This window comes from Cyclospora cayetanensis, unplaced genomic scaffold (assembly GCF_002999335.1).
Source record: "Cyclospora cayetanensis isolate NF1_C8 unplaced genomic scaffold, CcayRef3 CcayRef3_contig_241, whole genome shotgun sequence".
Taxonomy (NCBI): Eukaryota; Apicomplexa; class Conoidasida; order Eucoccidiorida; family Eimeriidae; genus Cyclospora; species Cyclospora cayetanensis.
In genome coordinates this window covers 1816-29433 of record NW_020312194.1, presented here as the reverse complement: position 1 = coordinate 29433, position 27618 = coordinate 1816, and the positions used below count along the sequence as shown (strand labels likewise).

General features: G+C 50.9%; 2 protein-coding genes across 2 annotated transcripts; one reads left to right on the top strand and one right to left on the bottom strand.

The window, feature by feature from the left end:
• The first annotated feature begins 6027 nt into the window (after positions 1 to 6027).
• Positions 6028 to 13469, top strand: LOC34622933. Its single transcript, XM_026338241.1, has 15 exons — positions 6028 to 6172; positions 7305 to 7460; positions 7828 to 7911; positions 8078 to 8165; positions 8385 to 8541; positions 8895 to 9027; positions 9192 to 9302; positions 9690 to 9851; positions 10248 to 10507; positions 10938 to 11231; positions 11478 to 11571; positions 12066 to 12399; positions 12688 to 12999; positions 13071 to 13210; positions 13276 to 13469. Exons 1-15 carry the CDS (start codon positions 6028 to 6030, stop codon positions 13467 to 13469), a joined length of 2664 nt encoding a protein of 887 aa, XP_026194026.1.
• A 54-nt stretch (positions 13470 to 13523) lies between these two features.
• Positions 13524 to 21957, bottom strand: LOC34622932. The gene is made up of 14 exons (XM_026338240.1): positions 21877 to 21957; positions 21617 to 21796; positions 21175 to 21364; positions 19307 to 19604; positions 18437 to 19275; positions 17691 to 17980; positions 17367 to 17442; positions 16983 to 17077; positions 15935 to 16651; positions 15596 to 15784; positions 15324 to 15402; positions 14574 to 14832; positions 14214 to 14316; positions 13524 to 13748 (listed from the first exon to the last, which is right to left on the bottom strand). The coding sequence occupies exons 1-14, from the start codon at positions 21955 to 21957 to the stop codon at positions 13524 to 13526; spliced, it is 3621 nt and encodes a 1206-aa protein (XP_026194025.1).
• Between the last annotated feature and the right edge of the window lie 5661 nt (positions 21958 to 27618).

Below are 27618 nucleotides of genomic sequence, written 5' to 3'. Positions count from 1 at the left end.
GTGGGGGCCCTGAATGTGGTTCAAGTCACAGCAAAAGTTGTACTTTCAATAACATATGAACAAAGTCCATTTTCAAAGCTATAGCGTTGTTTTCTCATCTAGTTATGGCTCCCGCTGTTACTGCCAACGTGTCCTATGCAGGCCGCCTTCCCCGGAACAAAAATAATTACACCTTCACCTGCTAGGGCTGTACTACTAAAGCAACCCTAACCAAGGCCTCAAATATTGACATCAAAACGCCTATATACGCTGGTCCTTGTGCGGCTTCCGTGATCCGTGAAAGATTCCTCAGTGCAACCACATCAGCAGCCTGCTGTGTACTCCCCTTCGTGGCTTAAATGCATTGTAGCCTACTACTGCTAGGTTCTCTTAAAACACAGAGGGGAAAGACATAATCCTAAGCCGAACATGCGATTTAATATGTACAAGACAATGGCGTCTTCGTTAAACGCAGAACCAGAGCCACCCCGTTCCCCTGCATCCACTGGTACGCAGCCTGATAGACTTTGCGAGCCACTGCTTGGGTGGAAAATATAATTTTGTTTCTAAGCTGTTCAAAGGACACAGATTCCTCAGAAAAATTTCGATGCATGACATTCTTTCGCATGCTCAGGCACCGTGTACCGCTCGTCCCGGGGTCACATCAAGAGGCTTATTGCTGCAAAAGCCTTATCAAAGATGAAGAGGAACTAAATGTGTATTGTCTTCAACAGTGTCATGTCCCTTCGGAGACTTGAGATGAAGGACACTGGAAGGAGAAGAAGGAAGTTCCTATCAAAACCCCTTAATTAATCTTTAACAATTTGTTAATTGGCGTTCACTATCGCCCTATGGAAAGCTTGGATTGAATACATGGCGAAGGCGAGGAGGTAGCTCTCTTAAAAGACAGTGCATGATCTTCACCACAAACTTAGCAGGTTATTGAATCTAATAAGAAAAAAGAGATCCAGCCTTTCTGTGCCTGAAAGTCTCGGAGTTCGCGCAGGAGGGAAGAGGGATGTCGAGGGTGCGCGTAGCTGCACCCTCAAGGCACTCCAAGCATTTCCATCTAGCATACATGGATACATACATACACACACTCAGGCAATATTGTGTCTTCTGATATCGATATAATAGGAAACTGCAATAAGTGAGTTGTAGGAACAGAGAGCTCAGTTGGTCGATTCTGTAATAATTCCTAATTAAAATGGCTAGTGGAGTAGGAAGCGCTTAGCCGGCTATATCCTGTACCCAGTTTTAAAAATACGCTCCTCTGTACAATACTTGTACGTCGAGCCAAACTTCGCATAGGAGAGCCGAAAAGGTCCCGCTATACCTCCCCTGTGGAGGCAAACAGACACCCGTAAGCATTACAAATGCTAGAAACAAAGGTGTGCATCGACTTCTGAAATCAGATAAACTAAACGACAGGCACACACGCTAGCCAACAGCGAACGAGTGACAAACCAACAATGCCTTTCTGCTACTTTTGCGGAGCAGGAAGCTCGCAAATTTCAGCGAGCCGACCGCTGCGAGCCTTTGCACCCTGGTGGTAGTGTTGGTAAACAGACTCAAATGTGAAGTAGCTCACCGGCGTTTTCATGCCTAATAGAGCAATCTCTGCATGCTTATAGAGCCATTGTATACACCACAGTTGACTTCAAGGCCCAAAAACCGGCCAAATGAATAATTGAGAAACAACATACCCGAAAGTGTCTGCGCATAAATCTGAGTATATAGTACTCTCTAACAATTCAAAATACAGTGTTGATAAATAAATGTACCTATTCCAACCACAGCAGCCTCGAAACCCTAGCCGACCGCCACTGATGATAGCTCCATACTCGTCCTTATTGAGTTGTGCGCGCACATTTCCGTGCGCTTCCAGCTGTTCACCGGACATTTCCACCGCCAAAGGTGGCTGATGAACTGAGAATATCAATTCCAGGCCCAATCGACCAGGAATTCCTAAGTGTAGACCAGCGCTGCGGGACAGAAATAAGTATATAAGTGTGTGTAACTACAAGCCCATTCTGCCAAAGAAACAACTAAACACAAATCTAGCTGTTCGTGCTCCTCGACTCGCAAGTACTGCGGCTGTACAATCTGTCTGGCAATCTGCCTGGGAGTGGTTTGCAGTCGCCATACTATGGCCAATCTATAGGCGGGTCAGAAAGGCCTGCCCAAACGCAGTAAAATGTTTTGGATCCCATTGTATTTATATTCGTGGGAAAATCTGTATGTGTATCTTTGGCTCACGACTATAGCATAATTGAGCGACTTCCTGAGCCGGGGTAGAGCTGAAGCAAGGGATTAAATATGCATATTTTCTTGAGTCTGCCGAGAACGACGTAGATGCTTTCTTGACCCCTGGCCTCCGGGGGCCACCAATCAAGTCTACAGTGAGATCAGTCCAAAGTCTTTCAGGCCGCTAAGGGCGTTCCAAAATGCGGCGCTTGAAGGAGAACATTCCGGCTTCAGCTGCGGACAATCTGAACGTGACAGGACATCCTCCTCTGCCGTGAGGCGCACCCTAAGGCATCACAAGGATCGTGACAGCTTTCCCACTACAGTGCAAACGTAAAAGCGATCCTAAAAAGCACTGTCCTGGCTTTTACACAAACTAGGAGTGATGTGGGAAGTCGTTTTGTACAAAGAGACGCAGTCCTGACTTTGCTTTAAAGCACAGCAAGCCATCCTCACAGTGGTAGTGCTGAATGCTTTTGCCATTCTGGTTTTTGGCAATAGTATGGAGTGCATGCAAAAGCATAAGGCGCAAATAATTTTGATGGGTCTCCTGGAACTTCACGAGTTCGAACGACTAGGGTACACAATGAATAGCCGCTTGGGCTTCGTGAGGGCACACCGGTGACCACGTTGATGATACCAGAAACAGACATCACGGTGAAGTCCTTCAACAGGAGGCACTCAAGCTACTAAAGGCTGCTGGTCGGTCTGGACAGTCAATTAATGGACATAAAACTAGTGCCAGCGTTTTCAACCCCTCCACACCCCAAAGAGTTCGTATTTTCCGCACTCTACACCGATCCTCGATTATAATATGGCGATAAGAACAAGCATTGAATTGGTGTATCGAAAAATCGATAGCCTGCTGAATAAAAGCAACGTTTACTAATACGTGACTTGCATCGGCTTATAGGAAAGCATGATGCTCTGAATCGGGCAGCGCAGGCACCCGAGAAATTGTAAGGCGACCCATTACCGTCTTCGCTGAGCCACCAGCTTCTCCTGTCCAGAATATAGACCTTGCTTTATTAATTAGATCAGTCAACAAGCAGCAATCCCTGCAAACTCAGTACAACAAAATGTACGCTTGGTGCAAGCCAATGAAGCTTCTCTGCATCCTCGAAGGTGCATAATGGCATAGGCCATACACTAATTGTTCCAATTTTTTTCCGGATCTGGCTCAACCACTCCTTTGGGATACGGAATTCCACAATTACAATTGCTTTTTAAAAGTTAAACACTTTTTTTGTGGTCATCTACCATTGCATGTCCCGTAGCACCTGTTATGCACGCTCTAGGTGCGGTAGGTGTTCTTGAACTTTTCGGTTGAAGAGTAAGGCGCCATCCATGAAGGCAGCCGTCCACCTCTCCTTCAAAGGCTCAAAACATCTTAATTAACGTGCCGTTGCACTTCATTTGTGGCATCAAGAAATCCAATGCGGCAAACAGTTCTACTCGTGTTCGCGAGTCTGCAACGCCGTTGTGTGCCTGCTAGATTAGTGAACGCAGATTTTAAAGAGAGTGTCTCTGCAGTTTTATGTTCAGTGGACTGCTAACCGTGTGGGCAGTCAGATTATTCTTCAGTATTGGGTGTTGGGAGCGCTCGCTCTGTATAATTCTTTTTCAGGAAAAAAATTTGAAGTGCATGCTCGAGCTTCCGTCCTTCTTCGGCATTATAACCGCTTTATGCCCAAATGCGTGTGTTGGTTCTTGCACTGTGTGCTCTTCCAACCAGTCAGGCGCCTGCCTATCAAGCTTATTTCCATGCTACGGAAGTTTCTGATACCGCAAAAAGTAGCGTGAGACCGACCAAAGATTATCATAATATGGGGTGCTAGACGGGCTGCAGTTGACCAGAGTGCTAGCAGCTCTCATTATTTGTCATGGACCACAGGGATAGAAACCAGTTCCTATTTGGAACAGGGATTTTTGACTGGCTTGTCCTTGCTGAATTTTGTATTCTGTTGCTCGTCAGCAAACCTGAGTCTTGAGGAGTGTTGCAACTAATGAACAGGCACATCGCACTGCCGTTCCTCGTATGACAGATCTACCTCATTGCCAGTGTCAAGATAGCACATCAGTTCTTGACCAATACTTTGAGCTAGTAGCAGTGCATTATTAATAAGTTGTAAACTTTCGGAGTATCAGCTGTAGCGTCCCTTAATGCCCCGCAGCCTGCAAGAGGGCTCTCCAAGTAAGTAATGGGCCTTCTTGGATCCCCAAGCAGCCGCCTTCTGCTGGCCCGACCCGCTGCTCGACTTCCCTGGCTTTTCGCATGGGCTAGCAGAACCAAATCATATGACCTATTTTCCTGCGATAGAAGTAGGAGAGTTCTTGGTAGGCTCTCTGGGGCTGCTCAGGAACACAGGTGTTCTTTTGCTTTCTTTCCTCGTTCATCTTGAGCTGTTAGGCTAGGATAGATTCACACAGCTGCAACATCCATAGATTCCACATCCCAACGCGTCACTTTTGTTTTAGCTAAAGACGTCGGACTTGCGCTTGTTTGCTGTTGAAACCTCAATTAGTCCAGCATATGTGGAGGTCCTACCGGCCAGTGGTTTGATTGTTACCTCAGTGCCCATCCTGCAGCAGTCTCACTAGACATGCTGTAACATATTGATAGAACAGCTGTCTCTACGTTGTGGCTTTTGTGAAGCAGAGCTTCATATACCTCGCTATACCGGTCTACTGATAAATTCTTCTGCTTCAGCTTTCTCGGCTCTCCGTTTTAGAGCTGACCTCAGCATATGGCGACAAGTCAAGGCTTCCGCGAATGCTTGAATACTGGTATATTTCTACAGGCGGACAAAATCCTCCATACAAACCGAGCCGGGATCAAAGTATTTCTCCCTCAACTAAACATGCACTGAGGAGCACTGATTCTGTTTATCTGAGGATTACAAAACGCATTTACTTCCGAACGGCCTAAGAACTCTTCGAGTAATTGCTCATCACTACGACCGTCGAACTCGTCTTGTTGGCATGCCGTCGTCGACACATCCATGAAACATTTTATCGGCTGAAAATGTACTCCTGTTGCCAGCTGTGGGCACTACGCTTACATTGGCTTGTAGTCCGGCCTATGCCACGCCAAGAGGTTTTGCGATACCCTAAAGTTCAAGAACCCGGCTTTTTCTCAGCCTACTGCTAACAAAAGCCAGATTATTGAAGTATCAAAATAAGTCTACCAAAAGCAGACAACTGTTGTACGGAAACTGGCCGCTCATTGCACCTGTACCCAGTGGATGAGCGGGGAACCGCTGAGTTGGCCCCTGCGGTGCTAGGTTGTATGACGCTTTAGCTGCGAACTCCGTAGAGAGAGTTGATTGCTCACACAATACAAAGCAATAGAAAGTTATTGAGTGCTTTGCGAAACCCCTTCTCCTCCCTCTGCCCACATTCCCAGGAGTTTTTGTCATGGGAGATGTGGGGCAGCTAGACTGCTCTTAGCTGCTTCCTTGAAGCACTCCGAGCACTCAATGCTAGTTTCACATAGCGTCTACCGCACACGCATACACTACTGCATATGCTTGTGCTGCTGTGACAGTACCCTACAATCACTGCAACAGGCAGGATACAAGAAGACAAACCATTTAGGCACTTATCTATCGACATCTAGCTTAGCATAACACCTGTATTGCAAATTTCAGAGTGTAGGTTAACTCACTATATCTGGCTCACATTCATGCCCGGCACAATCTTGGAGTTGAAAAGAGACCGTTGTCTCAGCGATTTCTGGGACTAAAAGCTAACTTTTGTAGGTAAGTGAAGGAGGTATTGGAGGGAAAGGGTACAAAACAAATGAACCCCAATGAAGTTGAGGGTGAACCGAGGATGTTTCACATGATATTCAGCGCACTCCCGATTACAGTGAGTTCTGAACTGCCTGCGCATGCAAAAAAGCATTTATATGCAGCAAATAGTCTTTCAAAATTATGCAGTCCTAGCGCTTCTACGTTTAGTGCCGCGTGTACTTGAAACTCAATCTGCTGTGTGATAGCATTCCTAAGTTGAAGCTCCACAAGGAAAGGAAACGTTCCAGTTCGTGCCTAAGCAGAAAAACAGTCATACGATGTCGTAATTTCTTTTACACATAAGAATAGTATGTTAGGACGTTTAGCTTATTTTAAGCATACCTTTTCTACAGAGAAGTGTGGTTTTGCTCGTGTCTGTTACGAAGTGTGTGGTTTGTCGTTTAGAAAATTTAGGGAGTTTACGGGGTCAAATACATTCAAGCAGCAATAAGTATGAGCGAAATATGCGGAAAGGTCTTAAAAGAGGTCGGGACACTATGAAAAAGGCAAAACTGAGCCGGGATCACCGTGGGTACCCAAGTAACCAGTTCCTTCATGGCATGCGTGTGTACTGACCCCGTGGCATTTCGTTATTTCCACTTGCCTTGATACATTCTTTTCTGAAATCCGTTTGGCTCGTCATTTTCTGCTCTTTTTTCGGGAATAAACAGGCAGAGCGAACCCTGTTTGTGAGTTCCATTTCGTGTTTTTGCCTTTTACTGCGACCATGCCTGCTTCGTACAACAAGGAGAACGCCCTCAAGTAGGTTCTCGGCACATCCATCAGCATGAATCACGTCATTAACCATGGACTTAGTACATGGAACGCTGGATTCCAACGTTTCTTCCTTCGTTCCCACGCTGCTTTTTGTAGGATGCACACCCCAACTCCCGCTAATCCGTGCACTTGTGCAATGCCGTGGACGCAAAAATGCCATGGAATGTGGCCAATTCTTCGTTTTAGCTCTAATCCCTCTTCTGTTGAACGAAACTGTTTTTTTTCTGCTTAATCATTCGTTCCGACTTCCCTCTTCAGTGTGTAGCCCATGATACCATATTTTCCGTGGGTTTGCAAGTGCCGCGCTCTCCATGTCCTACTGCGCTTTTTTTCCTTCCTCACCGTCTTATACTCTGTGATGCGTTTCCTTTTTGAAGGGCTGTCCAGTCGCCCTTATCCCTGTCGTTTCTGCCCTTTGTTCCTCAATGATGGTCCTAGTCTCTGCGTATCCACCATGACGTGTCTCTCCGTGTAGGGCGTTTTTTCTTGCCACCCCCGCGCTTTAAGCTCATGACTTTTTTGCGCCTCCCGTTTTTCCCAGGGAGAGGCCTCGTGTTCTGGCCGTTGACGGTGTGGACCCTGCGGGCATCCAGATACTTGAAGAAATTGCCAGCGTAGACTCGAGAGCTTCCATCACGGCCGAAGAGCTTCAGCACATTATCCGTAGGCAGAATATGTTTCCCATCCAGCCAGATGGGAAGAGGTCCACTTTTGTGATTTTCTGCCGTCTAGTTGAAGCAGCGGCACGCTGCTTTGACGGTAGTATCTAAAGGTCCCCTCCGTGATTCAGCCGTATCCTGACTCTAAAATACAGCCCCTTCCCTCCCGTCTCAGCTTCTTTCGCCTCGCTCGGTTTTCTCAGCCTCCTCGGTGTCTTCTGAGCGGCTTTCTTCCCCTCAGTTGCCTTGTGCCCCGTCAGCTGCTCCCTGTCTTCGCTCCCCTAAGCAGGAGCTCCCCTGTGCCAGTGGCTTCTGATGTCTCAAGAGCTCCAGACTGTGAGTCCTATTCGCTCTTGCATGTGCGGCTTCAGCCGCCTACGACGCACTTATCGTCCGCAGCGCTACAAGCGTCACTGAGACGCTCATTCGATTAGGATCGAAGCTGAAAGTCATTGGTAAGGCCAGGCACTTGTGGCTGGCGCGGATACACACAGCTGGCGAAGGGGGGCGATACAAGACAGGAGCCGGCAGGGGCAGTGCTAGGCGTGTGCTTCAATGCAGTGGCTGCGTCGTTTTTCAAAAAATATTTGCAGCTGCATGCTTAGTGTGCGTGGACTGCAGGAAGGGCTGGGGTAGGGGTCGACAACATCTGTTTAGAGGCCGCTACTGCCCGAGGCATCTATGTCGTGAACTCTCCGCAAGGAAACACGTAAACTGTACACCCTAGCATTCAGAAGGCGCTGCTTCGCGCATCGTCTGCCTCTTTTTCACCAGGATGACTTTAGGTTTTCTGCTTCCTTGCGACTGCTACCTTCTAGCCCTGCCTCCTGCTTCCTACTGCACTCACACCTCCTTCCCTGCCCTCGCAGCTGGAGCTCCTGCTTGAATCGTTCGTATCCCCTTGCATGTTGCACTGCTGCGTTCGCAGCATTGCGGCGGCAGAGCTAGCACTCACCCTCATGATGGCGCTCTCCCGCAAAGTCACCCTCGCAGACAAATCCGTCTCACAAGGCCATTGGGAACGCAGCAAATTTCAAGGATCTCAGGTGCATGGCAAGACCATTGGTATCGTTGGAATTGGACAGGTACATACAGGTGGCAATACGTAAAGGTAGCAATACATAAAGGTAGCAATACATAAAGGTAGCAATACACACAGGTAGCGATACGACAAACACTGCAACTAGCAATACAGCTAGTAAAATAGCCAGCAGTAGAGCACACAATGAGCATACCTGCACCGAACGCCTGCCTCGCCGCAGAGGGTGCCTCAGTCTGGAGCTTTAACTTGGGGATACCGAGATTGTAATTTGCGCGCTAGTAGCAAAGGGGTCTCTTGTGTGTCTGTCCTGTGCTGCGCTGTCCATGCGTATACCGACATTTTTCGCTTGTTCATGGCATGCATGCCGACTGCATAGGGTGTGTGTGGTGCACGTAGGTGGGGTCTTACATAGCGCTCATCTGCAAGAGCATGGAAATGGAGGTATTAGCATACGATCCATTCGTAAACCAGGCCAAGGCTCAGGCACTGGGGGTAACCATCGTCAGCCTCGAGGATCTCCTCAAAAACAGTGCGTTGTTTAGCATTTTTACGCCAAAAACTCAAAACTTCACTCTCCTGCGCCCACTCTGTGCTGGCCTGGTGTCGCTTCGCTTCTCGCGGCTTGCAGGTATTTCTGCTGCGTGGCTAGCAGGAACGCGATTTTCCTTTTTCCGTGGGGTGCTCGTTCTTCAGGTGACATCGTAACGCTGCATGTACCTCTCATACCGAGCACCCGCAACCTCATTCGAGCAGAGACACTTGCCCTCATGCGACCTCACGCGCTTCTTATCAACACGAGCAGAGGTCAGCTCCCCGCAGCCCAGCTGTCTCGACTTCACTCGCACGCTTGCAACGCTAGACAGCGAAGATCTTCTGAAGCGCACTGTCCGTCGTATATCGACGCGGTCCGCCGAAAGCCGAGCTAGCCAGTTCTAGAGGGGGGATTCATCTTCTCCAGCTAGCCATTTCTAGAGGGGGGATTCATCTTCTCCAGCTAGCCACTTAGATTCCCCTCTCCCAAGGCACTGCCTGGGACCTGGGTGCCAAGCCTGTTAGCTAGCTAGCTAGCTAGTTAGCCCTGTAGCTAGCAGAAGAGGATTCCGGCACGGTGTTTTCTTCTCAAGCGATTCGTCAGCAGTAAGCGGCCGAGTCGATTCGCATCTGTCAAAATTGCGAGCCATGCTGCTACAGGAGGCGTAGTCGATGAAGCGGCAGTGGCTAAGGCATTGACAGAGGGTCGCTTGGGAGGCGCCGCTTTGGACGTGTTCTGCAACGAACGAGCGTTCTCTCCTGATAACCCCCTTTTAGTTGCAAAAGAAAAGGGTGTAAATCTGATCCTTACTCCGCATATTGGTACGCTGCCACTCTCTCTATACATCGCTTGTGACATGTGTATGTGTGTCTATCTGTGTCTGTCTGTCTGTTTCTGTCTCTCTGCGTGCTCGCATTTCTAAACTGTTTTTTTGTTTCGCTGTGTGGTCATTTTACCCCCTCCTTTTCCCTTGCTCGCTTTTGCATCCAGTGCGTCGAGAAATGTTTTCCACCCCTCACGCTTGCTGCCGTGGTCCCCCCAGTGGCGGGTTCCGTTATGCGCAGTGTTTCTGCTTTTCACGATTGTTGCCTCTCCCCTCGCTATAAGCACTGTTAAGGACACTCTCTTGCGGTTCTGTGCATGCCGTGTCTTCCTCTCCTTCCTAGCCTTTCCCCAACCCCTTGCCGGCCGTGTGTTCAAGTCTTCTTCCTCCTCAGGTGCCAGCACCAGAGAGGCGCAAATCAACGTCTCGCTAGATGTAGCTCAGCAAGTAAAACACATACTCTTAGGCGAACTCCCCAAGTCGGCTGTCAACCTGCCCGTAAGCCGAAGTCGTTTGTGTCCTCAGGCGGCACTCCTGGTGCCTGTGCGGATAATGCCCGATTGTAGCAGAAAGCGGCCCTTCTCCTCCCCGTACACCACTCTGTGCAGTTCTGCTGCTGCTGCCGCAACGCAGCCACAGTCAGCGTGGGAAACAGCGAGCCTCGCTCTGCAAACTCAGCAGCGGGAGGCCTACAAAGGCATGTGTGCAAAACATGCGTGCATGTAGATGAATGCATGTATCTATACATGCGTCTTTGCGATTCAGAGCATCCGCCCAAGTGAAATGCCAAAGATGGCCAAGTATCTGAATCACGCAGAGATCCTCGGTTAGTATAACTAGCTATTATAACTTGGGCACGGAGACAGAGTGTGCGCGCCAAGGGACAGCGTGTCGTCAAGAGAATTGGTGCAGGCCTCGGGTGTACAGACAGATGCCCTGGATCCGTCTGTGGAGTCTCCGCTTTTGTGTATTTGTGTCTGTATATATCTCTCGAGGGGGCGATCTCTTCGAGCGTTTTTGCATGCGTAATTCAAACAAGTGTATGCCACAAATGCTTCTTAACCCGCGCAAAGTATCCAAATAGGGAGTGCTTCCTCTAGGCGCCGTTGCTGGCGTTTTCAGGAGGCTGACTTGCCGTTTCATGACTTCGAACCTCAGTATGCCTGGTTGTGGGCTGCCTCGATCGGATTCGTTGCAAACCTCAATATGTACCTTGTTGCATGATGCCTCAATATGCCTTTTTGCGCAAGCTCTTTTCGTGCATGCAGGCAGACTCAGTAGCCAGCTACTCAAGCACCCCATGGAGGGCCTTCATCTCAAGGTCTTTGGCGATATTGAAAACGAGCAACTTGACGTCCTCCTCCTTGCTGTAACTCAAGTAAGAAAGTATGGAGTCTATTGCCTTTCAAGAGTCGCACCGATTTTTAAATAAATCGGCTGTCTTTCCATGAATCGCTGATCATCTCTGCGATCCAGCTCCCACCAGGGCCTCTGCGTGCACCGTTGTTCGTTTGTATCTCCTTGCTACCGCTCCATATATACATACGTATGTATGTATGGAATCCTCCACGATGTTGCATTGCATACTACCCTGCCGTTCTGCGTGTCTACCTGCTCCCTCCAGGGTGCCTTAGCTCCACATTGCGAGCATCGTGTCAACTTCGTGAACGTGCGGCAGTTGGCTGCTGCACACAAGATCAAACTCTCTGTATCCAAGGGTTAGGAAAATTCCCTATAGCCAAATCGATTGCATCCCGCTTTTCCCTCTTACGTCTTCTTCACGCTATGTGTCCAGTGCTGCCGCGGGCCTCGCGGTGTCTATACACCTCCACTACCTCCACCCTCACCCACCACACGCCCCCCTCCCCCATAACTCCGTCTTCATATATATATATATATATATCTATGTGCATCTAGGCATGCACATGCGTATGTATTTTCCACTTGCGCTGTATGCATTCCTCGGATTTCCTTGACTGCTCGTCTCTCATCTGCTTGTGCTTCCGTGTGCGTCACCGAGCATGGCCACCCCGTGCGTGCTGTGTCTGTGTTCACCTTTTCCCCCTTTCTTGTGCCTCTCTTTTTCTTTCCCTCTTCGCATGTACCTGACCAGCTGCATCGCGTGCAGCCGTATCGCTGCCGCTGCTCCCTCGCTACCTCTATCGCTCTGTCTGTCAAGACAAGCTGTGTGCTTGCCCCCCATGCTGTGCAGCCTACGGCTCGCGAAGCAACGTGTTCTTTGAGGTTACTGTACACTCCAGCGACGAGAGCGCCTCGCTAGGAGGCTGCTCCACCAATGAGGGCACCCTCATCCTGCGAAGCTTTAAAGGCATGCCTATCGCTTTCTGCATGCCGCAAATCAACGCTGCGACTCCCGTTCATTCGGAGGCGACAACTCCCTTGGAAACGTCTTTCTCGCCGGCATCTATGGCCGGTGCAGCAAAAGAGGGAGACCTTGACAGCACAGGAGACAGCCTGCCGGGGGCAGACTTTGGCCTTCCGCCACATCATTATCGGCCGATTTATATGTTTTATACCCTCCACGTGTAAGGCGCACACAGCTAGGGGATTATGTATGTTTGAACGTGTGTATGTGTGTGTGTTTTTGTATGTGTGTTTGTATGTTTATTTGTATGTGTGTTTGTATGTTTATTTGTATGTGTGTGTCCCTGCGTTCTTGTATGTGTGCTTGTATGTTTATTCGTATGTGTGCTTGTATGTTTATTTGTTTGTGTGTTTGTATGTTTATTTGTATGTGTTTTTGTGCGTTTATTTGTTTGTGTGTTTATTTGTATACTTATTTGTATGTGTGTGTGTAACAAACGTGTCCTCAGGGATAGGCCAGGCGTCTTGTCATCCATCCTCTCGATCATAAGTTCTGCCGGGATTAATGTTGCGAATTGCCACTTAGGGCGCCGGTGGGTGGACAGAGCATCGCAGGAGGATCTCCTCGATAGGCCTTTAGAGACAGCAAGCCCTCAAGGGCCGAATGTGTCTCAGGGGGGTGCTTCTGGCGTTCCTCAGGAAGTTTTAGGCATGTGTATATTTCACATAGACAGCGCCGTAGACGAGAACTTGTTGGAGAGCATTAGGCAGCTACAGTACGTTAGAGAGGCCATGGTGTTTGCGACGCCGTGTACACTGGGGCAAGTGCGCTTCCTCTAGGCAGCTGCAAAAAACGGCAAAAGCGACGCTATCCTAGCCACCAAAGTGGCAGCCTGACCCCACAATGTATGCGTATCGTCTGCCCTCTCTGTGCCTCACTTCCAGCTTGCATGTCTCGCCTCCCACGGAACAGCCCCACATTCCCTCTCCTCCCCTGTCCCCCCGACCCACCACCTCCTGAAACGCAGGCAGGCAGCGCTCTCGATGGCAGCGAGCCTTAATTTGCAGCAGGTGTCTTGATTCGACTTCCGCACAAGGCGGTCGCCAGTACCATGAGTTGGCGGATGCTTTTGACACAAGCATAGGATGCACAGACACCGCCACTTGTGCAGAACCACCCACGAGAGGCCAATGCCCTCCAACAAGAAGCCTCCCCACGTCCCCCTACACACAGCGCGCCGGCGCAATTCGCCAAGGCACTGCCGAGGCTTCCATGCTGCCGCGCGCTTAGAGAGAACTCCTGGAGGAACCTTCTTGGGTGTAATCCAAGGGGCCTCCCCCGTGTTCAGTATTCTTCTCGGATCGCCTCGGGGAGTTCCTTAAGCGTGAACCCCCTCGGCGCCAGTTCCTCCTTGTCTGTCTCGACTTTTGGGTAGGAGAGGATGAGTCGCTCGGCGGGGAGAATGGCTAGACCAAACTGCCTAAAGAGCTCGTACCGCTGAGGGTAGTGGTGATACAGGACGGGTTCTTGGAGGCGTGCCTGGTAAACTATCTCCCCGATGCAAAGGCCCTGAGAGGCGCAGCATGCGAGGCGAGGCGGCTTGGGGTGGAGAGAAAGGGGTGGTGGCTAGCTAGAGTGCGCTAGAGGTATAGTGGGAAAGCAGCGAGGCAGACAGGAACTCCTAATGGGGGGCGAACAGAGAGGGAGAGACGATTGTGAAGGGGCTTCAGCCGGGCGTGAGTCGAACGGGGTACAGGCCAGAGCATTTGCGTATGAGCAAAGGCGAGACACCACGAGAGGCTGCTTAGCGAATGCTAGAAACGTAGACAGAACGCATGTGCGCGCAGGTAGTAGGTAGTAAAGACAGGGGACGCCGCGGGGGAGGTGGCGGGCTGCGCATGTCAAGAGTGAATGATCGGTACAGTTGGCGAGAGCAAGCGCCACACAGTGAGGCGTCGAGTCAACTGGGTAGCAGGCTGCCTTAATAGCAGCAGCCGAGTGGGCAGATCGGCAAAAATCTTCTCTCTGTCTTACCTGAACTTCCTCCGGCTTGCATACATCCGCAACCAAACAGGAAGGAGGAATTACGGCATCTCGGCCCAACTGAACAATAGGATGTTGTCTAAAAAACATCCACCTGCAGTACCGAGCGCACATGCCTCCACGCATGCCTCCATGTATTCATGCACATTCACACATACGTTATTGTTCTCACATACCCAGACATATACACATGTGCGCGCATGCAGCTCAATCTACGGCTCGCCCTCTTGCAATTCGCCTGCATGCAAAGTGCTACTCCTGCACCAAGAGGCTAGGGTTACGGCCCCTCGGGAACGCTGGGCAAAGCGCACAGAAGCCTGTCACGCCCGCACCAGTGTGCAGCGAACATACCACTTGACTCCTTTGAGGAGCTTCATCCACGTGAAGTTAAGATACTTTTCGGTTCCTTCCCACCTGAACCCCAGGCGGTCCAGAACTGGCCGCCTCCGGGGATGGAAGCGCGCATCTACATCACCCTGCCTGATCTGGTGTACGTACAGACCAAGGGGCATTCCCCACCACTGGGCAGGCCACAGGTTTGCTTCTTCTGCCTGTTCTTGCTGCTGCTGCTCTGTCCGCCACGGGCTTTGCAAAGAGGTGACATTCTCTCCTTCAACCAGCACACAACCAAGAAGAGGCAGACACATGCGGAGAGCGACAGAGAGCATGCACATTGAGACATGCGCCATAGAAGACACTAGGCGCTTTAGGCAAGCCCTTCATGCAGAATGCCGAGCTCATTCAGGGGGCAGCGCAGCAGCAGCAAAGCAGAGAATGCAGAGAGGCTCAGCAACGCAGGGACGCTACACAGGCAAGCTAACATTAGAAAGGAAGAACTGTAAAGCTAGATATATACATATATGTATGGTGGGGAAGAGAAGATCTGGGATAAGGAAGTAAAGGAGGCACACAACAGCAACCGGCTCTGCACGACCGCGGAGAATGCAGCGGCAGCAGAGAGATGCGGGGGTGAAGAGAGCAAGGCACAGCGAGTAGAGACTACCACGCTACATGGCGTTCTGAACCACAGGAGGAGAAATTTTGGGGGCTAAATCCGAATGACAGGAGGCAGCTGGCCTTAAGAGGCAGCCGAACTCCTACCGGGAATTTTCCAGTCTGCCGGCAGCTCGTTGAAAGTGACGGCCCTGTTTAGCGCCTTCGCCACTGGATCGTACAAGTCCTGCGGTGTACAGACAGCCCGAGGAAGTGCAGGCACCCATATATACGCCTCGCCACTGCTGTGCGGCAGACTGTGAATGGTGGGTAAGCAGGCAGAGGCGGCAGCAGAAGGCGTCCAGCGCACAAGACAGTGCCGCTTCTCGGATCTCTTTGACGCTGGCGACTTTACAACACCAGGGAGGTTCACGACTCACGTTGAAATACTGCAAGGCTTCTATCACATCGTCCCACGACCAGAGGTCGAAGACATACTGATATCCGCCTTCTGTTTGTCGCCTCGAGTGCATTGGAAACGGATACTGAAGAGGGTGCTCCTTCTGCTGCTGCTGCAGCCGCTGTCTGAGGCCGATGCGGCGCTTCACTGGGTGTGGCGGCGTGGGGAGCTGAGAATAGGCAACAACTGCGCTTGCCAATTTCTAGAGTTTCCAACCCCCAGGGTGTAGAACGAAGGCGAGGAAAGTCGCAGCCACAAAGGCAACAGCAGCAGCAGGAGAAGCAGACAGCAGCACCACTGCAGGCAGCGAAGGGCCTACAAAACAGTCGGATGTCTCTTCAGCCGCTCCAAAGTCGAAATCCGAAATGAGGGCGTCTCTCTCCGAGTCAGCACTTCCTCCAGTCACTGTCGCTGCAGTTCGGGGTGTACGAACGCCTTCACCAAAGGGAACAAGGCTAGGAACCTGCCGTGAGGCCTCCAGCGCAGCGCCTTCCTCAATGGCAGCAGCTGCCGCTTCCATCTCCGCCTCAGCAGCAGTCGCACCCTGCTGCACGACGTGTCCAGGAGGCTGCTGCTGCTCCTCCTCTTTCTCTTGCTGCTTGTTGTGCAGCCTGCGCTGCAGCTCCAGCATGTCTGGCGGCAGTCGCTGCCTTTGCTTCGTCTCCTTTACAGATTCCATTTCTTGCATTCCCTCATCCCCCAGACCGGCTCGCTGCTGCACTTGCTGCTGCATTTGCTGCTGCATTTGCTGCACGCCGTCGAAGCCTGCTCTGGACTGCTGCAGCGCCACAATGGCATACAGCGGCATCTGACCCTCTGTTTCGAGTCTCTCTAAGGCCCCTGGCAAGTAGAGGAATCTCCCTCTTTGCCGCAACGCGCTGCATGCAGCTCCTAGGCGGAAGGCCGCTGTCTCGGGAGGATACTGAGGCTCATTCCCCTGCGTGGTGGTGGTGGTGCCTTCTTGGGAGACACCACTAGGGACGACAAAGTACACGGGAGGCCCTCTGAAAGCAGCTTTTGGGGAGGGCTTGGATGCCTGCATGCGCACAGGTTGAGGTGGAAGCAGTTGCAGCCTGCGCCACCGCATGTGAAGCCTGTATGCAAGCCTCCCGCCATGCCGATTTTTGGATTTTTTTTGCACCCTCGAAGGTATCGCGGAGCAAGCAAAGCACTGCTAATATTTCAGCTTCGCTAATTTTTTGATGCGGGGTAGATAGGTAGGGGGTGAGAAGGGGGGCAAAAGGAAAAGGCGGGTGCAACCAGCAGAGGAACTTAGAGGTTTGTCCTCGTCTCTCGACGTAGCACAAGGAAAAAAACCTCAAAAGCCTGCCAAGAGGAGGCACCCGCGGGGAGATCGGAAGACGCACCAAGTACACTGGGAGGGCCTTCAGAAGGAGACGGAATTCTGTTAGCTCCCTCTCGATTCGAGACACTGTGCTGGCTCCTAGCTGCCAATCAAAATCTGCCAAAAGGAGGACACCCCCGAAGAAAGACACACGCGAGTGACAGGCGCTTCAAAACGTGTGACCACAAAGAAGAGGCCTCTAAAATTGCATGCGCAGAGATCAGAGAGAGCGGCAGGCGAGAGACGCAGAAGGGCAAGACAGCAGCAGGCAAAGCCAGTAAGGCAACGCACGCTGCGGAAAGGGAGCCGCAAAGGGAGGCAGAAACAGAGCAGGGAGAAGAAGGGGGTGCTACAAAGGGCAAGAAAATCATGTTTTGCGTGAATGCAAATTTTCAAAAAGCTTTACCTAGCTCCTTGAGCCGCTTGGCGAGGGCTGGCAGCTCCTTCTCCACGAGGTCTCGCTCATGACGCAGCGCTTCCATCTGGACATACACTCCACACTTGAATGTTGTTGGGCTAGAAGGGAAGCTGATTTAGGAAGGGGTCACGAAACAGCGGCAAAGGGAGGGGGAGGACGAACACGACATCTCCCCAGCAGAAGCAGCTGCTTGCTCAGGAGCCGCCTTCCAAGACACCCAAAGGTGAGCCGCTAGCGCTAGAAGAAGCAACAGGGAAGCAACAGCAGCACGGGCAAAACGCTGTCAGCGCCGCGCATTTAGGAATGTCTGACTTCTTCCCCGAGATGCAGCCCCTCAAGATAATGTGGCCAAGGGAACGTTTCCCAATCGGCTATCGGCACTCCGACAAAGGGAGCCTCCGTCGCAGCCTCTAGCACGTCTCCTGCCGTCTCTTGCGCTGCTCCTCGAGACGCCAAAGGGCTGGCTCCAAGAGCAGGAACTATGAACTTCTCAGTGGGGAGACAGAGGGGACCTAAGGCCTCCCGCGTAACAACGAAAGCACTTCCCGCAATCATCAAGCGTAGATGCGGGTGGGGAAGCACCCTCTTCTCTGCCGCGAGCACTAAGGAGCAGCAGCACAAACACGAACACAGAGTGAAACACCCAAGTAGCGCTCGCCATCCTCTACCCAACTGGCTAGCGGGTCCCCGCAGGGGGGAGGGAGGGGGTCAGTCTGGCCGCTACCTAGCTAGCCACGCGCGCGGAGCAGGGTGGAGAGAGAGGTGCGCAGCTAGAGAGGCCGTGTTGCTAGTCTGAGCGCATCTAGCCAACTAGAGAAGGACGCTGCCTCGGAGACGGCTAGCACAAAACAGGGGTTCCCTGTGCGCGCGGAGACTGGCACACGCGCCGGAGAGGAAGGCCTCAATTAGGAGGGACTGGCAGCGCTTTCTGCTTCTAGCCCTCTCGTTTCAAAGGCGAAGCGAAAGTTGAACTGCTTGGTCGAGCTAGCTCGACGCCAGCTACGTGTGGCACAGGAGGCAGCGGGAGCCCATGCAGACTGAGCAGCATCGGCACTCACTGAGTTGCTCAATGGTGAGCTTCGGGAGCATTCCTCTGGGGACGACATGCTGCATCTGCCTTTTGCGTAGCTCTTCGATCACCTTCTGTTGTTCGAGCTGCCGCTGCTGCTGCATTTGCTGCTCCTGCTGCTCCTGTTGCTGCTGCTGTTGCAGGATGGCCTCCGGCGGGAGCGGCGGCAGCCCTGGAGGCAGTGCAGCGGCGAAATCTGCATCCTCTATGTCGTATCCAGCGATGCGCTGCATGCTTCCTGCTGCAGTGGTTGCTGCCTCGCCTTCCACTGCTGCTGCCGCAGTTAGGGAGCCACTTTCCATGCCGACAAGGCCTGTCGTGCTGAGTTTCTGCCGCCGCAGCTGCTGCAGCTCCCTCCACAGCTCCTCTCGCTGTTGCGCTGTGCCTTCACTTAGCAGCAGCATTCTGTATCTGTCGTCCTGCTGCTTCTGCTGCGCCTGCTGGTGAGCCTCAGAGCTCTTCCGTCGTGAGGCAGCGACGAGGGTAAAGGGGGGGCCTTTCTCATGAGGGCGGCGTGATAGGAGACCCTTCGCACCGCAGAAAAGGAAACTAGGCGTTCTGCTGCCGACGGAGAAGTCGCTGCCCAGCAGACGAGCAGGAGGGGTGGCGTGAGCCGCAGATGTGGTAGCCGCTTGAGGGGCCGCCTGCTCAGCTCTGGCAAAAGTAGCATTTGCAAGAGCGGCTGCCGTTGCTGCCCCCGAAGCAGACGCCGTAACACTGGCGGGAGGAGGGGGGGCTGAGGCAAAGAGGGGAGCCGCTCGCAAAGGGGGAACGGGAGACGACGACCTTCGCAAGACAGCGGTGGCTGCAACGGCAGGTTGAGGCTCCCTGCATAATAAAATCAAGAGCAGCAGAAAACGCATCAGCTGTGGCAACGGCTTCTGCGCAAATTGGCTTTGTTGGTGCCTGCTCTGCTGCCCTTGCCCAGTCATTGGTTTGGCCTTGTCTTTCGTCGATGGGGGGGCCCTTGGCCCCCTGCGTGCTGCCCCCTGGTTTGCAAAGAAACACTGATGATGAAATCTCCCCAAAATCCACTGATCCTTCGATCGGAAGATGCAAAAGTATACGGTTGGCGTGTGTGCGTTTTCTTTCGAGTGTATCTCGACAGCCGACGGTGTATCGGGGCTGTTTGCGCCACAGCCCCGATACACTGTCGGCTGTCTAGACACACCCGAAATAAACGCACACGTCGATCTTACACTTTCATATCCTTAATTGTTTTCTTCTCGCCCTGTACTGAGTGCCTTAGCCTTTGGTGTGGGATGCAAGTGCATGTACGGGCGCGTTCTGTCGTGAAGCGCATCACAGAGGTATTCCTTGGGGAAGACCAGATCCACATTGAATCGTTTGTTTGGCTGTGTCAATGTGTGTATGTATACCCGTACTCTGCAAAGTCTCGCACTCTAGAACCCCCACCCGAACACCTTACATGCACGCTCATAGCGTCGCCTTCTGAGTTGCTAGCTTTAAGGTCGGCCAAAAGCTCCACTTAGGCACTTTGCTCCCGCACTGGTTATATTTGCTGATAAGCTTAGCAGTCAACTTTTATATTTAGATCTGATGTGCACTAGGTAGAGCATGCAAACTATGTGCAATTGCAATACGAAGGAGTTCGCGTGTGTATACACTGGGAGACTGTGAGGGCACGGGTGTGCGAATGAATGCTTCGAAGCCGCAGAAAGTGCAGCAACATTACTTACGCATCCTGTGTCCAGCCCTTTTTGACTTAAGCTGGAACCTGGAGATGTAATTTCTAGGAGAGGGGCAAGCTACGCTCCGGCGAAGATCTCCCCGGGAGATACTTAACTCCAGATGAAATACAAATTTGACTGGGAGTGCTTTGAAAAGCCCACTTTCCACTGGTAGCGTCCCTTAAGCGGATAGCTATAGCTAAGCTGCGCGTAGCAGCAGCACCCTACGAGTACCCTGTGCATTTACACGGAGCATCGCACAGAGTTTCGTCTACTAGTATCGAGCTAACAGTGCTATGCAATTCAGAGCTATAGATATGTACATCAGTTAGTCAATTCCTCACTGGTTCTTGAATAACTATGACTAGTGTAGCAGGCAGTGTTCGAGTGTAGCTAGGCCAGCCATGCCTTCCCCCGTCCACGCCCCCCTCCCCCCAACGTCAAATCATTCGACCTCGAACTCCTTACCTGTTCGTCGAGTTAGGCTGCATGCAGCACAGCGTAAGAGCTTCCGCCGTATTGCCATTCATCAGGAAGGGAAACAAGTGATAGCAGTGCAAATAATATAGGCAGCGGTAGGCATCAACCGTTGAAGTGAGATTGTCCAAAAGAATGAAACGCAGTCTCACCGGTAACAAACGAGGGACCAAGCCAACACTACGGCAGGGCCTTAAAACCTCGTCATTGCCGAAGTGAGTGCTTGAATGTGCTTGCTCCATGCTACGCGAAAAGAGAAAACTAGTAAATGGGTTAGGGAATGAAATACACATTTACTCAACAGTGCCTTCATGTTTATGAGAGCGATCTCTGCATGCAAATACAACTCTTGCATGGGATATTGCTGAGTTCTAAGGCACGGAAGACATCGAAGGAACAATGTATGGACAGCATGTCTGAAGAGCCTGCGCATACACGTGGTTGTAGAATACCCCGTAGCGGTACTAACCGAGATATTTTTTAAACAATACCGACAGATGAATGTACTCAAGTCAGGCAAAGCGTGCACTGAGGGACGACAGATACCCTGACAAGCAACCAACGCTGTCCATGGCGACTAACGTCTTGCCTAAAAAAGCCGCAAGTTGTCTCGCCGGCAACAAGGCCGCAACTCGTCTTCCATTAACCACAGCGGATGGCGTTCCCCACCCCACTTCACTAGACGCTCTGTCTATTGTGTCCTTCACCGCAGTTGTCCTATAGGCGTGCACTTTGACTGCTTTATGTTGCTCTTCCGTCTTTACACATGTCACCTTTTTTTAGGAAATATTGTCGAAGAGCCTCGAAGGTGCTTTAGAAGTCAATTGTCTTCGGTGTGTGGTACCTCCGACTTTCGAGGAAATTGCAGCAGCAAGGAACAAAGCTGGTTCGTAGGAGGACTGTGAAATGTTCTAGCCACCTAGCTACAAACTTATTAGTCCGGTTTCAACACTTGATGCATCTTATAGAAATGCCGATCCATTAGCACTCACTCACCATGCTTGACACATCATCCGACCACCACTGATGATAGCTCCATACTCGTCCTTATTGAGTTGTGCGCGCACATTCCCGTGCGCTTCCAGCTGTTCACCGGATATTTCACCGCCAAAGGTGGCTGATGAACTGAGAATATCAATTCCAGGCCCAATCGACCAGGAATTCCTAAGTGTAGACCAGCGCTGCGAAACAGAAACAAGTACATGAGTGTGTGTAACTACAGGCCCATTCTGCCAAAGAAAAAACCAAACACGAATCTGGCTGTTCGTGCTCCTCGACTCGCAAGTACTGCGGTTGTGCAATCTGTCTGGCAATCTGCCTGGGAGTGGTTTGCAGTCGCCATACTATGGCCAATCTATAGGCGGGTCAGAAAGACCTGCCCAAACGCAGTAAAATGTTTTGGATCCCATTGTATTTATATTCGTGGAGAAATCCGTATGTGTATCTTTCGCTTACGACTATAGCATGATTGAGCGACTTCCTGAGCCGGGGTAGAGCTGAAGCAAGGGATTAAATATGCATATTTTCTTGAGTCTGCCGAGAACGACGTAGACGCTTTCTTGACCCCTGGCCTCCAGGGTGCCACCAATCAAGTCTACAGTGAGATCAGTCCAAAGTCTTTCAGGCCGCTAAGGGCCTTGCAAAATGCCGCATTTTAAGGAAGACGTTGCGGCTTTAGTGCGCGTAGCTGCACTCTGTAAGCACTCCGAGCACTTACACCTGCTTGAACATAGCCTTTAGCGTGCATACACACAGCATGACGTTTTCTTGGATCAAGCTTTCTCGACTCTACAATAAATGAAATATGCTTGCAAGCACACCACGTAGTCTGTTCGTGACTAACTCGTCGCTGAATATGACTTGTGCACCAGAGAGCGTTGAAATGTTGCTCAGTCTACTGTAGCTAAGGGTATCCCTACGAAGACCCACTCTTATCGGCAATCCCAAGACAAAAAGTAATTGAAAGTTGCAAAGTGTCCTTCCGAAGGAGCTCCGTCCCTCCTCCCCTTATTGTCCTTATTTCTCGGGAATTTCGCATGAGGTAGAAAATAAGAAAAGAGTCGTATGTTTTATAAGAGTCGATGTGCTCTCTGAGCACTCCAATCATTCACATGTGGCCGCGCATACCGGCCAGCAGTGCACAGGCACATAGCCTAAATTACTCTCGTGTTGAGCTAAAGCTACACCGCAAATTTTTTAAGTTTACAGAAAACCAACCCTAATAGGAGTCAATGCTTTTGCAATTCCTACATCAGTACAACCAGTGTAGCACAGAGTGCAAAAGTATCGCTTCGTCCCGTAGATGCATGCTATTTGTTGCCGAGTCAACTTACCTTGACGCTAAACAGGGAATACTGTTTGCCTGTGCGCTATATGCTGCTTTAAAATGTGCGGCCTTCTTAGTTATACCTAACCGGATGCAGCAATGTCCTTGGACTTGAGCCGTCTGTCTCAGTCTCCTATTCCGAAACACGGGTCGGTGGTGAGCTAACGGAGGGGACGCAGTTGAGGGCTCTTATCGCATGACGATTGAGAGCATTTATTGAGTGTCGCGCTGACGGTGTCTTTTATAGAGGTTTTGCAGAGGGAAGTTCTCCAGAGACTGTGTGCCCGAGGGCAGTACGTGAATCTGGAGGTATCCGCATCCTCCGCAGACTTCTACACATCACCTCTCACGGTAACAACCACCGTGAGAGGTGATGGGTAGACGATATCCGCTCTGACAACATTTAACTTAAGATGCATCAAGACAGAATAGCGGCACGAGAGGCGTGAGATGTTTGGCGTACTGCTACAAGTATCCTGGCCGACTTAGAGTAGGCTGCAGTAGGAGGAGCAAGAAGGACGGCAAAGCTTCTTCGCTTTGCCTTTCAACCATTTCAGATACACTCTATGCGCTTTTCCAACTTTTGAAGCATGAAGAATCTTTACTTTTCTTCAATTTTCACCTACTTGCAATGAACGGCCGCTTGGGGCCCCTCTGACAAGTCGGCTGTCCTGACCCTGAAATCATTGTTCTACCTCAGGTATCCTATCTATTTTTGGTGTTAAAATGTACGTATACTGCTATAAATTGTATTTTTGCTGAGGACAAGTACTACAGAAAGCCAATAAAGGTGGCAGGTCTATCGATGCAGCAACCTGAATCGCCGGTAACCGAGCGCACAGTCTCAAACTCCTTCGTCGTAAAGGCAAAGGCATTTGTCTGCGCCCGACTTCATCCGAAAACAATAACTTTTGCCTCTTATTCAATGTTTCCTGGCCTAGGGAGAGGATTTTGCAGTAGATAGGCGGTAAATTCGCTGCAGTGTATCAGATTGCCCTTATCCACTGGGCTCCCCACGGGCAGAAGGGACTGCATGCTGCTGCGGTATGCATTAAGTACAAGGGTCATGAAACGAGAACTCTGAGCGCTAGCGCAGTACCAAGATAATAAAAAGGCCTCCGCCCGGGTAGAGAATCGTCATTTACTTGTCCATGTCCTACTTGAGCAATTTGCTCAGGCGTCCACATACCACCCACATGGCCCTATAGCCGCACCGAAACTCGCTACTTGCCGTATTTCTGAGCTGCTGAACGTGTTGCAACTCTAGTTCTTGAGCTAAGTTGTAGAGCTTTACACTGCCAGTCGCCAATCCCTCTACTCGGTTTAACCAATAGGCAGAGCCGTTGGGGCCTCCCGGTTTACGGGGATCCATTATGCGGTTCTCCTCTTAGCAACGGCTGCATTGTTGCTGGTTCCCAAATGTTTTCCTAAGGTGGCACTAGCAGCTTCCACAAGTGACGCTTCCAGGGCCGACCAACCGCTCATGTTAAATGTGCTGGATGACGCTGTACACAAGGAGGAACAGCTACAGCCGTCTCACACCCACGAAGAGACCCCTATCTCCTACCTTCGGAGAGGCAGGGAGTGCAACAATGGAAGACTGCATCATCGCGTGGGGGCACACGCCGGTGCAAGCCTGGAGAAAGCACAAAAGCACGACCGCCTTGAACTGTCAACGATGAAAGGCCCAGGCGACTTTGTGATATCTTCCAGTTCGACTGGCTCGTTGCCTGGAGACACGGAAGAAGACCTTCTGGGTGATTCAGGAAAAACTGAAGTGCAGAAGCCGGCGAACGTCCGTGAATCGATGCTGATGATGGGCAAGAGACCGTCAGCACGTGAGGACGTGCCAGGATTTTCGCGTAAAGGGCACAAAAGGCAGCGCTGCGACCAAAGTGGGCGCATTCTTGATTTTTAAATCATCACGAAGAAAGCTTAGGATGCGTCTGTTGCCTCTTCGAGAGCATGGCTCTCGCGAGATTTTCCAGCACCCAGAGTCGAAGTCTCTGGTGATTGCACTAATCCTGCTTCTCTTCATGTGCACCTATACGCATCCCGACCCTTCTGTTGCATTTGATCCAAATTTAAATACGGAATCCACTGAAGTGCTTGCTCGGTGGCAGGGCGATGTGGCAGTTCTACCACAAATTGACTTGTATTAATTCATCGTGGCATCCGCCAGGTTCCTCTTTATCTCCGGATTTTATAACTTGAATGCTTCCATCGGGGAAGAATACACGCTTCCATGTAAGGAGATATACCTGAGGCTGGAACAACGGCGGCCGCTAGAGGCGAAGACAAAGAACCTTCAGGAAGCGATTGAAATGAGCGAGCTGCCGCCCATACGAGGAAAGGAAGCGCTGATAAAACTGTTCTTGATAGTGGCTGCCTTAGTCTTGCCGCTGGAAGCAGCGGCAGCCACCGCGCTGCTGACTGAGGGTATAGCGGCGTCTGGCCCGTTCATCAGCTCGCTAATTGCCAGATCAAAAGCCGCTGCCGCTCTAAACCAGCTGCATCAGAATTATGTGAGGTAGTGGACATGGCTGCATCGCCTGCACGATGCCAGAAACAGGAAGATGCCATGAAGAAAAGACTAACACGAGGCTTCTGACTAGGATAACGATCAAAGGCAGCAATCTGATCCGGAGCTGAGGGGTAAGTGACGCTTGCTGAATCGGGAGGGCCTATACGAAGCTGCATGTGAAATGGCAGAAGCGTCGCTCTTAGCAGCAGATGCATCGGAAGGACCAGGCATACCAAGAGGAAAAGCAGCATCAAGTGCACAGATGGCAGACGAGACGAGCGATGATGCTCACCGCAGAGGAGACAAAGAGCCTTGTAAAAGAGGAAAGAGCGCAGATCTTAGCGACTACACTAAAGCTTGTCGGTAAGTCACCAAGTTCAATACACCGTCTGATCGGTGAACACAGCGTATGGGATTATATATGATAGCAATTAAAACTATAAACTATTAACATAAGAACCAGTTAGCTTCTCACAAACTTTCTTAAAGGGTAAATTTTACCCTGCAAGAAGGGTGTAGCGACTGCCCTCATGTCTTTAATTGAGAACTTTTTAAAAGAAAAATGACCTAGTGGGGCAGAGTGATAGTGTAGAATTGAGGAAGCCGGTTGGCTCAGGTGAAGGCGGCGAGGCGAGGCATGATGGATGTGGGCGCATATCCGCAGCACTGGAGAGATTTCCTGGGAAAGAGGTTTTACACTATCTACCGCGTCAACAGCGGGAGTGTACTTGCAGCCCGGAAGAACAGCGGCGGCTAAACAAGCTGTAACATTGGCGCGGAGTGGCAACATAATGGTCGAAGCAACGCTCGGATTGGCTGGGAAGATGGAAGAGAAGCTGAGAACGAAAAGGGCATCATTCGACACCACGAGGCAGGAGAAGCACGAGCAAGTGCTGCAAGGGTAGCGGGCTTAGCTGACACTTCAACGCTTTCTTGTGCACTACTTATATTAAATAAGACTCAATTAAGAATTGGATCACTGAATTCCCATATTGTTTACAGTATTAATTGCCTAGTAGGTTCAGCTCGACGCAAGAAGGCGAAATGCCGTGCGGGTGTTCGCTAGATGCCACGTGCATCCAGCTGCTTATGCTTGAAGTGCTCAAAAAGGCTGCCGCCGGCTACCCCTCTTCTTTCATTTCAAAAGCCCTGAAAGCACGGGCAGGGAAAGAAGGTTATCCTTTTGGGAGAGCGCTTATTCTCGTTTTATTCCATGTGCATTGATTCTGGAGCTCAGCGCTTCCGGAGGGATAACTTAGAGGTAGCGTCACAGCTACCAAGACGGCCAATGCTGCAGCTATGGCTACATTGCGCGCACTTGCCTGTTTGAGCAAAAGTGAAGAGAGATTGGAGTATTTGAACGCAGATTAATGCTTGGCTAGGGGTCGATACAACAAATGGCAGCGGCTAAGTCTGCCAACACCGTTTTTGCAGATGCAGCGGACTGCTGCGAGCGCGCCAAGGTATGCGGCCCCTTTAACCTACTTTAGTTGGACAGACATTGACTTTTTCGCGCAGTTGCTTCATCAGCCAGAGGCCGTATTTTGCCCACTAGAGCACTCCACATTCCATGAAACATGAAATGTGGAGTGCGCTGGTACCATTAGCCTGGGTGCGCCATACTTGAAACCATGATCTTAGTGGCTTGCTGCACGTGCCGTTATATAGGAGCCTTTCTACCATAAGGTATCGGCAGTGCAATGCAAAACGGTGGTATGTTTGCGCAAACGCAAAATGCACAACACAACAGTGTACTTGGCTTCGGTGCTGCATCGTTAATAAGGCTGCGAGGCACCCCGCGCAGTAGTACACTCCCTTCTGCTTCGTTCGTCCACTGCTTTATATCTTTCTAGTTTCTCCCTGTCTACGTGTGTGTGCGTGCAGCTTAATATTTGCCTCGATTAAATATCGTGTAGCTGCTGCCAAGAGGGCTTCTTATTTAACTAGGAATTGTGTGCGCTGGCGATGATAGTAACATGAAGCTGCTGTTAAAGCAAGCTGCTGTGCACTTCCTTTTTACCGCCTTGTAGGCATCGTAGTGCCCACTCGTACAAGCACATTTAGGATCAAGAAGAACACCATGTTCGTGTGCCATGGTTTACAGCAGCGCACATATGTAAATATCCACCACTCAGTAGCAAAGCACGGAAGAA

Coding starts and splice junctions, on each gene's coding strand:
- LOC34622933 (XM_026338241.1), top strand. CDS start 6,028: ATGAACCCCAATGAAGTTGAGGGTGAACCGAGGATGTTTCACATGATA. Junction 9,028..9,191: donor CGAGGATCTCCTCAAAAACA/GTGCGTTGTTTA, acceptor CTCGTTCTTCAG/GTGACATCGTAACGCTGCAT. Junction 12,400..12,687: donor ATGTTTTATACCCTCCACGT/GTAAGGCGCACA, acceptor ACGTGTCCTCAG/GGATAGGCCAGGCGTCTTGT.
- LOC34622932 (XM_026338240.1), bottom strand. CDS start 21,957: ATGGCGACTGCAAACCACTCCCAGGCAGATTGCCAGACAGATTGCACA. Junction 16,652..16,982: donor AGGCCCTCCCAGTGTACTTG/GTGCGTCTTCCG, acceptor GTGCGCATGCAG/GCATCCAAGCCCTCCCCAAA. Junction 15,403..15,595: donor AAGCCTTGCAGTATTTCAAC/GTGAGTCGTGAA, acceptor TGTACACCGCAG/GACTTGTACGATCCAGTGGC.